The sequence below is a fragment of the Notolabrus celidotus genome, chromosome 20, assembly GCF_009762535.1.
Source record: "Notolabrus celidotus isolate fNotCel1 chromosome 20, fNotCel1.pri, whole genome shotgun sequence".
Classification (NCBI taxonomy): domain Eukaryota; kingdom Metazoa; phylum Chordata; class Actinopteri; order Labriformes; family Labridae; genus Notolabrus; species Notolabrus celidotus.
In genome coordinates this window covers 8386929-8399542 of record NC_048291.1, presented here as the reverse complement: position 1 = coordinate 8399542, position 12614 = coordinate 8386929, and the positions used below count along the sequence as shown (strand labels likewise).

Sequence of the window (12614 nt, the reverse complement as noted above, 5' to 3'; positions counted from 1 at the left end):
AGCTGGCACAGACCTCTTGACTACCCCCGCAGGGTGCCCAACATCTAAAAATTTGTAGACTCCATTTTATTCCATAACGCCTTAACTTTAAAAAAAATATATATATATCTATATACAGCAATTACCAATTCACTACTGTCACTATGTGTCAAGTTTAGAATTCTAAATCCCAATTACAGTTTCTTTTAGATCTTGTCAGACTCAGACATGGTAAAGCAAATAAAAGTTTGCACTTACCAGTCTTTGTCGTTAAGATGCTGTTCGTGACGCCAATTTGTGATGGAATTCAGCAACAAACTGGACACTGGACACAGAAGACTCAGGAGACTCTGACGGCTTACGTTGAAATAGTTTATGTAGAACTTGGCCAAGGAGAAATAACATAACAGTACACAGGCAGGAGAGTGCAGTGCAATGCCAAGTCAGTTCTGACAGACAAAACCCTTGGCATGGTATTTATTCCCTCTGAAGACGACACTAAAGTTAGATAACCATGTTTGGACAATAGGAACACAACAAGTGGGAAGAAGACCTGTGCTCTAGTTCTGGAGACAGTAAGTCGGCCATAACACATAGATAAAGACAGGAGCAGGGGGAGAGACCTTGACTACTACCCTGACACGATCTCGCCCGTCACAGATGACATAGGAAACAAGTTACTCTAAACATGACATTTAGACTGAAAGAATACAATAGTTAAACATTCTTAGATACATATATATAAGACTATGAAAATTCCACGACAATTATCAAATAGTGTTTTGGCTTGAAATGCTCATCCTGCCTAAACTTCAACATTCCTCATCCTCATGTAAGCACCTGACGCAGCAGTATTTTGGCTTCACTTTTACTCTAGGAGAAGATGGAGTTGCGCTGTTCATATCAGTGTACAGTTGAAAATTTGAAGAAGAAGAAGAAGAAGAAGAAGAAGAAGAAGAAGAAGAAGAAGAAGAAGAAGAAGAAGAAGAAGTGGAAAACCAACCCAATGACAGACCAGAATGTGAAGAACTTTGCACAAACTTTTGAGCTCAAGAAAGGTCGTTTGGCTAACTTTTGGCTAACCCTTGGTTCACAGTTCACTCCGGGAAATGGGAACTTTGGTCTAAGCTTAAGTCTTCTGATGTGTTTTCTTGCAGTAAGAATCCATTCAGCAGTGCTACATTGCCAACTTCTGTTTTCAAATCTCTTCTTTGAGGATATTCCTCCTCTAGAGATATCTCTCCTGTTAGTGAGGCTAAACATAGCAAAGCTGCACATATACAAACACACGGACTATTATAAAATGTTGTCTCTCGGGACAACACTACAATTACTTTTTAGTATGAATGGTCTGAGGAAACACACAACTACTTTAATATGGATGCAAGTCTTAACCTGGGAATTGAACGGTTGATTAAGTGAGAAACAGACACTCTGTTCTGCTACAACATACTTGCTTCAGGCCAATCCTCCTCACTATTGGTCCAAACATTATAAATTCATACCTCGATGCAGTCTTCTTACTTAAACCACACAAATACACAAAAGTAATATCTTCCCTTCTTTCCTCTGTTTCTGTTTCGTTTGAACACTGCATCACTTTAACACTTTCTGATTTCTCTTTCTTCTTCTTCTTCCTCTCTCTCCGAAGATGACGCGTTTTTATTAATGGGCCTGAACATAGCCGACCTTTATCCAGACACCACTCGCTACATCACCTACGAGGGCTCCATTACCATCCCTCCCTGCTACGAGACGTCGACCTGGATTCTCATCAACAAGCCTATCTACGTGACACAGATGCAGGTATGAGAGCTTTAAGACAGTCAGACATTTTAAAAGTAAAAACGGATGCTTGAGGTCTGTCATTTGGTTCCTGCTATTTCATCCAATTGGAGCTTGTGAACGCTCAGTTACAAATAAAGGAGTAAAGGAAATATTTGTTATTCTCAGATTTCTAAAGAAAGAAAAGATTCAATTTCGTTGATGTTTCTTTGTAGTTGTACCAAAAAGGATTGGTAACTATTGGTAACTTGTGTTTCACTTGATGTTCACATTGTGGTTTAAAAAGAAAAATTCCAAGGTTTCCTGCCTTTCAATTGCAGCAAAATAACCAAATCCTTGTGGTATTTTAAAAACCAATTCATTTGTTTTTTTTTGTTTTTTTACATGATCCTTTTTAAATCATTCCAAAAAAAAAATCTGTATTAGTTACAGCCTTCCAAGCTACGGATCCTGTTTTTGGACCAGTACACTGAATGTTCATTGATTTTCTTTTGCATCACTTTATGTGTAGTATACTATAGTTTAACAATTTATCAGCCCCAACTCACGACTGGTGGGATTATCTTTGCATGAGCGTGCTTAGTTCAATCTCAAATACAACTTTAGCCAGAGTCTTCTTTGTTTTGGTAACTGAGTGCTCTGACTTTCACTCTTTAGCGTCATTATTTTGTTTATTTTTTGATGAATTTATTAGGTCTTATTTAGTTTGGTGTAAAATGAAGTAAAATAGCTGAACATCGTCACCCTCTCTAGTTAGCACTAGCAATACAAGTCAGCTAAACAAATTATTAATATTTGTATTATTGTAGGCCTGAAATGCCAGCCATGTGTTGTGTCTAAGATGTAGTGCAGCCCCCTGCCAGCTCCGGTTAAAGTGTACTTCTATAATGTTATAATGCTCTACTACCTGATGTGAACAAACACAGATGATAGATGACATCTCAAAGCACTGTGCAGTTAGTCAGCATTTTGATCTAGAAAAATGGAGATAATAATAATAATAATGATGCATATTATTTATAGGCACCTTTCTTGACACTCAAGGTCACCTTCAACATTGAAAAAAAACAGAGTTTAACAAACAGTAAATAAAAGAGATAAAGCTGCGTCCATGTTAAACTTGCATACAACCACTCGACCAGATCAATATGTAACCAACACATGCATGTTGATAAAAACCTGCAAGAAGGACTGAAGGTTGGTGGTGCTAGCTCTACTAACATTAGTCACACTCCTTCTTCAAGAAAATGTGTTACATTTTGACTGTTTTCTGAGCATTTTCTTACCCTAAGACTAGGTAATCAATCACATCAGAGTATCCCTAATAGCTACAGCATGAGATAAATATGCTACATAATCTTTAGTTTACACATACTTAAGGGATATGAAGCACTTAAAGACACTTCAAGAAATGACAAAAATTGAACTAGAATAAAAATGTACTAACTGAACCATAAGGACATCTTTGCTCACTGCTAATAATACAATTAACTACTTCCAAAGGAAATAAGTTAAAGATATTATGTTCATGTTCTATTTGTTGAATTGTTTTGGGGGGGTTCAGTATGTTTTTGGTATTTATTTTGCAAAACCTGATACAAATGTCAGATTTTATTTGTTTGATTGATGACACCATTTCCATATTTAAAAATATATATTAATATGGTTTAGTGACACACAGAAATGACACCAAGTCCAGCAAATAGCACCACAGCATGCAGTGGTGAACCTCAATGGCAAAGCTCTGAGGGATGGACTTCTTGCAAGATGCAGAATCTAAGGTCAAGTAAAACAGTGTATCGTCAGCATAACAGTGGAACCAAATGCCCTCAGATCAACTAATTAACGACTAAGATGAGGTGTGTACAGTGAGAAAAGAACAGAAACAAGGGTGTAGGATGAGTAAATGTGTTGTGGGAAAAACAACACACATTCTGTTGACTGGGGCAGAAATGTAATTTGTAATATCCTTGCACGCACAGAGCGCAAACAGCTTTGAATTGCAAATTACAGCTTCATAACCAGTAAGTGAAAGCATCTACTTTTCCCTAAGTGGTTTGGATGAAAGAGGCTGTGGTGTAACAGCGATGCACTGCACATACACAAAGCACACAAAATGTTAAATAGCATCCTCTCTGTAGTCTCATGGCGCAAAATAAAATCCTCCCTCTCCGTTATTTAACCTGTACGAAAGGAGTAAAAGTGGTTGTAAAAAGTATCATGATGTGAGCGCAGGCAGAGTGACACAGCTGTGAATCTGCACATCGTGTTGGAGCTGAACTCGAACTAGAAAGCCTCTCTGTGTCAGTGAAGAGCAGCTGCACCGATGAGATCCACCTGAAATCAGGAGGCTCAGCATCAAAGTGCAACGCATTTACAATCCAGCGCAGCTCTCACCTGCATGCATCAATGTAATCAACTCCCACACACCATCTGCCATTTACTCCCTCTTTATTTACGCTCACTCACCCATCCTTTGTTCTCACCTGCCCGTCAGTCCTCTCTGATCTCGCTCTTTCTTCTTCCCTCCCTCTTTTGTGGCTGTTTCTCTTTAAACACTCTTGGATTTCTGTTCCATCAGCTCTGTCATCAGTGTCACTCTACCCTTTTCTTATCCATGCCTTCTTCCCCCCCTTTTCTTTACTTCTTCCTTCTACTCAGACCCCGGTGATATGATAAAGTTATCATTTGTCAAAGTGAAATCTACGGTTTTTAAACCTCAAAGTGGGTTTCCAGGTGTCAGGGAGAACATCTTTACATGTTCATGTAATACTTTAAAGCCTGTATCATCTGTACACAGCTCAGTTAGTTTTCTCTCCTTATCCATGAAATGTGTCTGGATCAACTTTCCAGAACCAGAATTTCTTTAAAGCACTAGCAATGCCAAATCTGGCTCATAAAAATATTCTCCGTGGACATAGTATTATAATGTGAAGGCTCATAATACTAACAGAAAAGTACTTCAGACTCACAGTGTCCAGTTTTCTGCCTACTCGTTCCTATTGAGAAAAATAAACATGTGTATTCGATCAGGTGTCAGTCCAGCTGCAGAAAAGCCCAGACGGCTCTGATGTTGCTGGTTGCATAGCATACTAGCAATTCCCAACAGTCTGTTGGATTTGTATCCAAAGGTTAAAATGTCTTGTTTAAAGTTGTCAACCTTCGTCTCCGTGTCGTTGTTGGCAGCAGTTGCGCATGATCCTCTTTAAAAAGCCCACGTGGAGACCTGTCACTCAGCTGCAGCCCCCACCTGAGCGTCTCCACTAAGCGCAACACCTTTAACAGCTGATTCACATTGCAACATGCTTTAAACTTAAAACAACTCCCTGATAGCTTAACGAAATATGAGACCACATGATGTTTGTTCCACCTGATGGAAAATTTAAAACAAAAATGTATGTTTTGAGTAATTTCTTAACAATCAATTAATTGATAATCGATTAATTGTGTACATCCCTTATTCAGTTACAATCTTGCTACTACATCTAAGTGCCCCCTACCCCTGTAGAAAATATTTATATTGCCGTCCTGTTATTGAAATCTATGGGTTCAAAGGACGCTGGAAAATCGACTTTGTAAAAAGTCTGAATTCATGCTTTGTCAGGTCTGTCTGCAAGAAGAAGCAAGCAAACAACCTTGAGTCACTTTGATCAATTCTCAGGACTTATGAGGAATCTCAAGATAAACCTTGGTGGTACAGTTCTATGTTTGCTTTTTTGCACTGACTCTGTATACATTTGACTCTGCACTACTCCACAGATGCACTCCCTGCGTCTCCTCAGCCAGAATGAGCCCTACAAGATCTTTCTGAGCATGAGTGACAACACCCGGCCCACCCAGCCGCTCCTGCAGCGCTGCATCCGAACCAACATCAACTTCAGCAAGCAGGGCCGAGACTGCCCCAACAACCGCGCCCTCCGCCCACAGTACAGAGGTACAAGGAAGTTGTTACCCCATGCAGAAAGAAAGCATAGCATATAATATTCTTCTCTGAATCAAATGAATCATCAGTTGTTTTTAGTTAAATCAATTGCCATCCTATTAAAGATTTCAAAGGGGCTTGATGCTTTTTAGAAGCAGTGTTTAAACGAGTCAGCTAAAGTAACACAAAGGATTTCAAAGTACTGGATTTGACATCAAACTGCTGTAACTGCTGGTAGCTAATATCTACTAATGCAGAGTGTAAAGCCTTCAAAATATCTGCAGTGATGTAAAATAGAGAAAATGAGGCAACCTCTGTGATCAATCCATGACAGGAGAGAGCTCATTCATTTAGAAGAAGTGAAAACAGTCAAATTAAGGTGATAATTAGTAACAAGATAAAGTAATGTGATGACAAATTATCCCAGTGTGTAGTGCACAGTGCCGCTCCTCAAATCTTTGATTTAACGAGCTCAAAGCGCAGCAGCAGCTTCGCTCTGTGATGGATGTATTTGTGTTTAGATTCTCAGCAGCAGCAGCAGCAGCAGCAGCGGAGAACCATATCAATGTTTAACCCTTAAAAGTCTGAGATAGAGATAGAAAGGAGGAGAAGTTAGAGATCCGGCTGATCATGGAGCGAGGAGGAAAGGTTGACTGAGCTTGGCCCCGTGTCAGCAGAGTCTCCAGAATATGAAAATAGAAAATGAAACAGAGAGGGAGATCTCCAGGGAGAAGGAGAAGGGTGAGATATGTATGAAAGAAAATGTATAGATCTGTGTGTGTGTGTGTGTGTGTGTGTGTGTGTGTGTGTGTGTGTGTGTGTGTGTGTGTGTGTGTGTGTGTGTGTGTGTGTGTGCGCGTGTGCGTGTGCGTGTGCGTGTATTGTCTGTTTGTGCAGTATAGGTAGGTGAGCTAGTTTGTGTTCAGGAGAAAGCACACAACAAACTTAAAAGAGTTATGCAGAGGGAGTGGGAGTCCTCGCTGCTCTCCAAATATCTCCTGTTATCGATCCGGTCGAGCCCAGCGAGCTTTGTTTCTCTCTGATGAAGGTTTGTTAGGATGCTGAGCTCCCCTTGTGGTTAAGGGTCAAAGAGCAGAGAGGGCAATGATAGAGTCAAGCTAAGAGAGGTAACACAGAGAGCAGAGGTTGCAGATGCACGTTTTTTCAGGTGATGCCTGAAATCTTATTCAGACAGAGTTAGTTTTTGCAAATGTTGGATATAGTGCTCAAGCAGGGTGATCCCACTTGGCAGTTTGCTCATAAGTGTGCAAGGACTTGCACAGCATTGCATTTTTTTATTGGGCACGAAGGCAACATAACAAAGACATTATAGAATGCAGCTACACAGTGTGCCTCAGGTTAATATAGTCTTTGTGAATTGTGAACTCTGCAAACACTGACACAAACTCATCCGGAGTCATGTTTGCAGTTCGACTGCTGAATCTTTCTCCAAAGATCAGGGGAGTTGATGAAACTGCAGGCCAGAGAGCTGAAATAACACCGGTATAAATCCTAAAGGTGATGCCAGGCCAAAGTTCAGAGGCACCCGCGCAGGTACAGAGGAGTCTCAGGTGGTCTGACCACTCAGAGTCCTGATGGGAGAGCAGAGATGAGAGGATAAGAGGAAAAATGCATCTCTCATTACCTCTGTCTTCTTCTCTGTGTCAATCACTTTTAATTTAAACTTTGTTCTTTTTCAGGTTCTTCTTTTTCTTCCCAGCCCAATGCTTTCCACACTGGATTTCCGATTTCCTCCCTCCAGTCTTTCTCTTTGTATGCCTGTAGTTAGCAGCAGAGTCTGTGGCCCAATTAGTGATCGTCCTTTTTAGCTGGATTCCTGCCTAGTAGCCGTTAAAACCAGCAAGATCGATAAAATCATTTCTTTCTGGTTTTTTTGTTGATGTTTTTTTTACTATGCATTTCATTTCAGCATCTCTTGAGTCAAGGATTTTGTCTTGACACTCATATACAAGCACTGTTGGAAGCTGAAACCATCATTAAAAATAATTCATTTCTAACCCGTCCTTGATTAAATCTTCAAAAGTTTGTTTTATTTGGGGCGCCATTTTCCACTTTAACTCCAAAACATTATATAAATGTAGAGTGAATTTTAAAAACTCTCTTTTTTTACTCACATTTAGAGCAATATTTGTGATCCTTTTCACTCTATTTTTGTTGTGGCAAATATATTTAATTTGAAATCACAGTTAAATCCAAATGCTAAATATAAATGTAAATTTTAAATGTTAAATCCAAATGTTGAATGTTGAACAGAAATGTTAAATGATGCTCTGCTACCCTAAATATTTACCTTATATTCAAATTCACACTGCCGCCTAGCAGAAGTACCAAAATAAAAGATTCATATAACGATACAGATATCCCAACCATTGTCTTTCAGTCGGACTGCCCACTGTCCATAATGTGCACTGATTTAGCAGAAAATGTTAGAAGGCCATTAAGATATTTCACAACACTCAGAGACTGACCCAGTCATGGTACGGACCAGCTAAGTTGATATATCTAAGTCTGTATCACTTTATGAAGACTTTATTTTGGTACTTTGGCTGAGCAGCAGTGTGAATTTGCATATAAGGTCAACATTTAGGATCGCAGAGCAACATTTAACATTTAGATTTAACAATCAACATTTAGTTAAACACTTAACATATATATTTATAATTAACATGTAGATTCAAGATTTAAAATTTATATTTCTATTTAGCATTTTGATTTAACTGTGATTTTAACTTAAACATTCTTGTCACAACAAAATTCAGTGTGAAAATGATCAAAAATATACCTCTGAATGTGATAAAAAAAAGTGACTTTTAAAAATTCACACTACATTTTTGAGACTTTTTAGAGCTAAATCTGGAGAATATTTTATGGTGTTTTCAGTTTTCACAAACAGCGCCCCTTAGTTCTACATGGTTTGTGCAACAAACTATGCGCACAATCTTAGAAACGTATGCAATGTGCAATTGCATTTTTTAACATTGTGAAAAAAGAATGATCAGTAGACAAACATTTAAGAGCTAATATAAATATAACTAACAGTTTACATGTCTATCTGCTGTTCTTCATGTTTTACACAACATCTGTGTTTGCAACATGTCTCTCCTTGACCCAAAACAAATCCAAGAAGCAGTTTTTCTTATGATTGGCAATTCATCTTAATCTTGCTAGTAGCTAGTTTGGCTTACTCTTCACCAATGCAGGTGAAGAGCACATATCCAGACATCCATCCAACAAATAAGATGTTCACAAGCTGAATGAGAAAACATAGATTGCTATCAGATTAAATGGGATAAAGACAGACTTTTGTGAAGGGCTTACTGAGAATGTCTCCGTAAGAATCGAGACGTATTGTACAAACAGAACTTAATAAATGACATTCCCTTTTATTGGTTAGTAAGTATTGAAATATGCGTACCTTGCAGTTTATATGAAAATAAAACCCTCAAACTGCAATTCATGAAGAAGAAAAGCTGTTATTTTCCGCCATGGTTTCCTCTGTGAACACAGTAAAAGCTCAGAACCTGCATTGATTCAGTAAACATAGTGAAACTGGGACACAAATTCATCCCTTTTCTCCTTTACCTTTGTCGCTTATTAGTAGCGATTCTCATGCACACACACTGTTTCTGCACAACTTGTGATACCTGGGGCAAACCTTTGTTCTGTTTCACTCCACATTGCTTCTTATCCTTTCTCTACTAATTATCTCCTTTCCTTCTTCTCTTTTTTCGTCCTTCTTCCTCCGCTCCTTTTCCTCAGTGAATCAGTGGCTCCTGAAGTAGAAGATAAAAAGATAACAGTGCTGCAGGAGGAGAGGCCGTATTCATTCATGTCTGTTTCCCAGTGCCAAACCAAGCTCAGCTGAACACTTGAACTGAACGGACAGATTCACTAAAGTGCTCTCAGCCAAACTCTACTGACCAGACTCCAAACGGTCTGCTGTGCTTTCCTCCTACACATCTATGATTTGAACTTGTGGGCCAGCATGGACAAGACTTTGGGTCTAGAGTGTGAATTAGACTATAAGGACTCTGATGTCTGCACTGTCCTGTGTTTTTATCTGTTGTGTTAACTCAAAAAAAGTCGGGACATGGACAGACTCGTTTTCTAAGGCTGGTTTTCAGAGGTACTAGTGTTGCATTAAGACTTCAGAGGAACACGATCGACCACCGGCTGAAAGAGTTATATCATTTCCATGGATAGCCTAAACCCCTGGCAACACTCAGCTCTGGCAAGATAAGGGACATAAAAACCTGCAGGTTCTCATATCAAATAATAACTAAAGAAGGTAATTTTCAAACAGAATATGAAATGTGCGGATTTCAGGTTTCATGGCTGCAGGAGGAGAGACTGAGACAGAGACTGAAACTCTGCAGACCTAAGCAGATGGAGTCACTGGAGGTTGTAAGGGGATAGGTCAATCATTTTGCATGATTTTACAATAGTTCACTTATCTTCAAGGAGTTTTATTAAAACATTGTGACAGATGGAGCAGATCCCTGCTGTAACATGGCAGTATAAAGGGCAGACCTCCCATCTCCAACAAAGCCTGACAGAGACGTTCAATCATAACTGTTTGCCCTAGATTTTACCGAGCAGATAACCTCAGTGACCTTTAACTTAACCCTTCCCTATTCTAATCATACTCAGTAACAATAACATGCACAGCAGCACTGTAGACTTCAGAGAAGTCCAGTTTAGAAAGTAGTGTACACGTCAACAAGTCCTCCAACCCTTTGGACTACAAAGGACGGATGTTCCAAAACTCTACTACAACAGCATTTCTAAATTACTGCCCCTCACTAAAGCAGGCAACTTGTCTTCAGAGCAACATGTTTATGAATTGAATATGTTGTGAGAGTTTTGAAATAGTCACAGTGGTTTCATTCATGGGTTCGGTAAGTGATGTCACAAATGGGAAATGAGGAATTGCACAAAACGGAAGTGACGATACGTAGGCCTAACTGATGCAAGTGACAATTACATGACAAGGATGATATCACGTACGTGAAATATGTATGGTAAGGTGAGTAACATCAGGAGGTTGGGTACATGACAAGATCTCAATGCATAAATTGTGATTCGTGAACCACAAAAAGTGAGTGACAATGGGTAAGTGTGATGCGTAAGGTGAGGAAATTAATTATGACTAGAAATATATCAGTGGCGATGATGAAAGTGGCGATACCGTAAAAAGCGATAGGTTAAGTGGTGCTAACGTAAGTGCCGCTAATATAGGTAGCGATAATGTCACTGTTGACAATGTCATTGCCGATAACGTCAGTGTTGACAACTTAAGTGACGTTAATGTAAGCAGCGATTACATAAATAGTAATACGCAAGTCATGATAACTTAAGTGGCAGAAACGTTGGAGGCAATAACGTAAATGGCGATAACATAAGTGGCAATAATGTCACTGTTGACAATGTCACTGGCGATAACGTAAGTGTTGACAAAGTTAGAGGCGATAATGTAAGTGGGGATAACATAAGTGGCGATAACGTCACGGTTGACAAAGTCATAGCGATAATGTCATTGGAAATAACATTATTGGTGATTAAGAGGCGATAACTTGCGATAACTTAAGTGGCGATAACTTAAGTGGAAAATACAGAGGTGGAAATAAAATTATTGTCGATATTGTTACTGTCGATAATGTCAGTGGCAATGTGCAAGTGTTGAGAAGCAACTGATGGGACTGATATCTGAGATCTTAGATACATCTCCAGATGATCAAAATGAGGTATCCATGACACAACATAAAGGAATATTAGTACGTAACTTAAATGACACTAACTATACTTCAGTGACATACCTACATGATTTCAAGTATTTTCGTGAAGTTACTTATGTAACGTATAATTACTCCACAATGCCATTTTGTATTAATACAAGACAAGTCGCCCAATGAAAATCTTGTGTTCTACCCAAAACCGACTTAATCGCTCTTAACACCTCGTCACTTGACTTCTGCCTTTTTTTAACCGCATTACCATTAAGTCCACTAGAGGTCACTGCCTAACGAAATCATGGGTTCTAACGAGCTATTGCACAAAAGACCTTTAATGGTCATGCTTTGGTACGGACAATCTTCCTGATTGAGCAACAATTAAGAGACCCTCTTTGTCAACGAGTTAGGAGGGCGGTGCACAAAATATAAGAGCACAACAGAAATGCGTAACAAAAAAAGATTAAACAGAATGTCTGTCTGTTGCAGTCCAAGCTGCAATGCTAGCATGTTAAGCTTTCTGGCTTCATAACGTTAACACTTATCAAGTGTTCATGTAGTTCCAAAAGTAAGAAGGCATGTCTTTTGCTGACAGGCGTAGCTGCAGGGAGGCTTGGTCAACAGTCACTTGAAGGTGAAAAAGTGTGTTGGATTTAGCAACTGTAAAGTGAGAGGAAACTGAAGTTTATGTCAGTGAAGTACTACAGTATAAATCAAAGGTCTTATTTAAAAAAAAAAAAAAAGAAGATGTAAGCCATTTTAAATTATGTTTTTGATTAAAACTACTGTTGTTTCAAAGAAATCCCATTCTTCATGTTTTTATTGAGTTCATGAATCACAATGATTTGTTTCTCATGAGGGAGGTAGAGCTGATGTCCTTTTTTTTCCTATAAACTGTAGAAAATAGGTAAGTATGTTCAGCTGAAAAATACACAAGCTACACCACCAAGAGTTACCATTATGTCCTTGAGTTGTGTGAAATAAAGTTTGTTGTACACTTTGAGTAACTGACCAATACAATGTTAATCACAAAGAAAATCTCCACCTTATTGAAGCAAATAAATACTCTGATGTGCTTTAAATTGTTATTCAGCTGGAGAAGAAATGAAGCCAGAAAGGTTTTAAAGATTAAACAGAACCTTTTTGTTTCTTGTATTAATGAAGAGGGGCAAAACTCT

General features: G+C 38.8%; 1 protein-coding gene across 2 annotated transcripts; it reads left to right on the top strand.

Moving 5' to 3' along the window:
• The first annotated feature begins 1630 nt into the window (after window positions 1-1630).
• LOC117804610 (carbonic anhydrase-related protein 10-like) lies at window positions 1631-12231 on the top strand. Of its 2 annotated transcripts, none has more exons than XM_034672923.1 (3): window positions 1631-1785; window positions 5524-5698; window positions 9467-12231. In XM_034672923.1, the coding sequence occupies exons 1-3, from the start codon at window positions 1648-1650 to the stop codon at window positions 9487-9489; spliced, it is 336 nt and encodes a 111-aa protein (XP_034528814.1). In that variant the 5' UTR covers window positions 1631-1647; the 3' UTR covers window positions 9490-12231. The 2 variants fall into 2 exon arrangements, with proteins under 2 accessions (XP_034528814.1, XP_034528813.1); XM_034672922.1 differs by lacking the exon at window positions 9467-12231 and adding an exon at window positions 7387-7750 and having other exon boundaries at window positions 1637-1785.
• The last annotated feature ends 383 nt before the right edge of the window (window positions 12232-12614 follow it).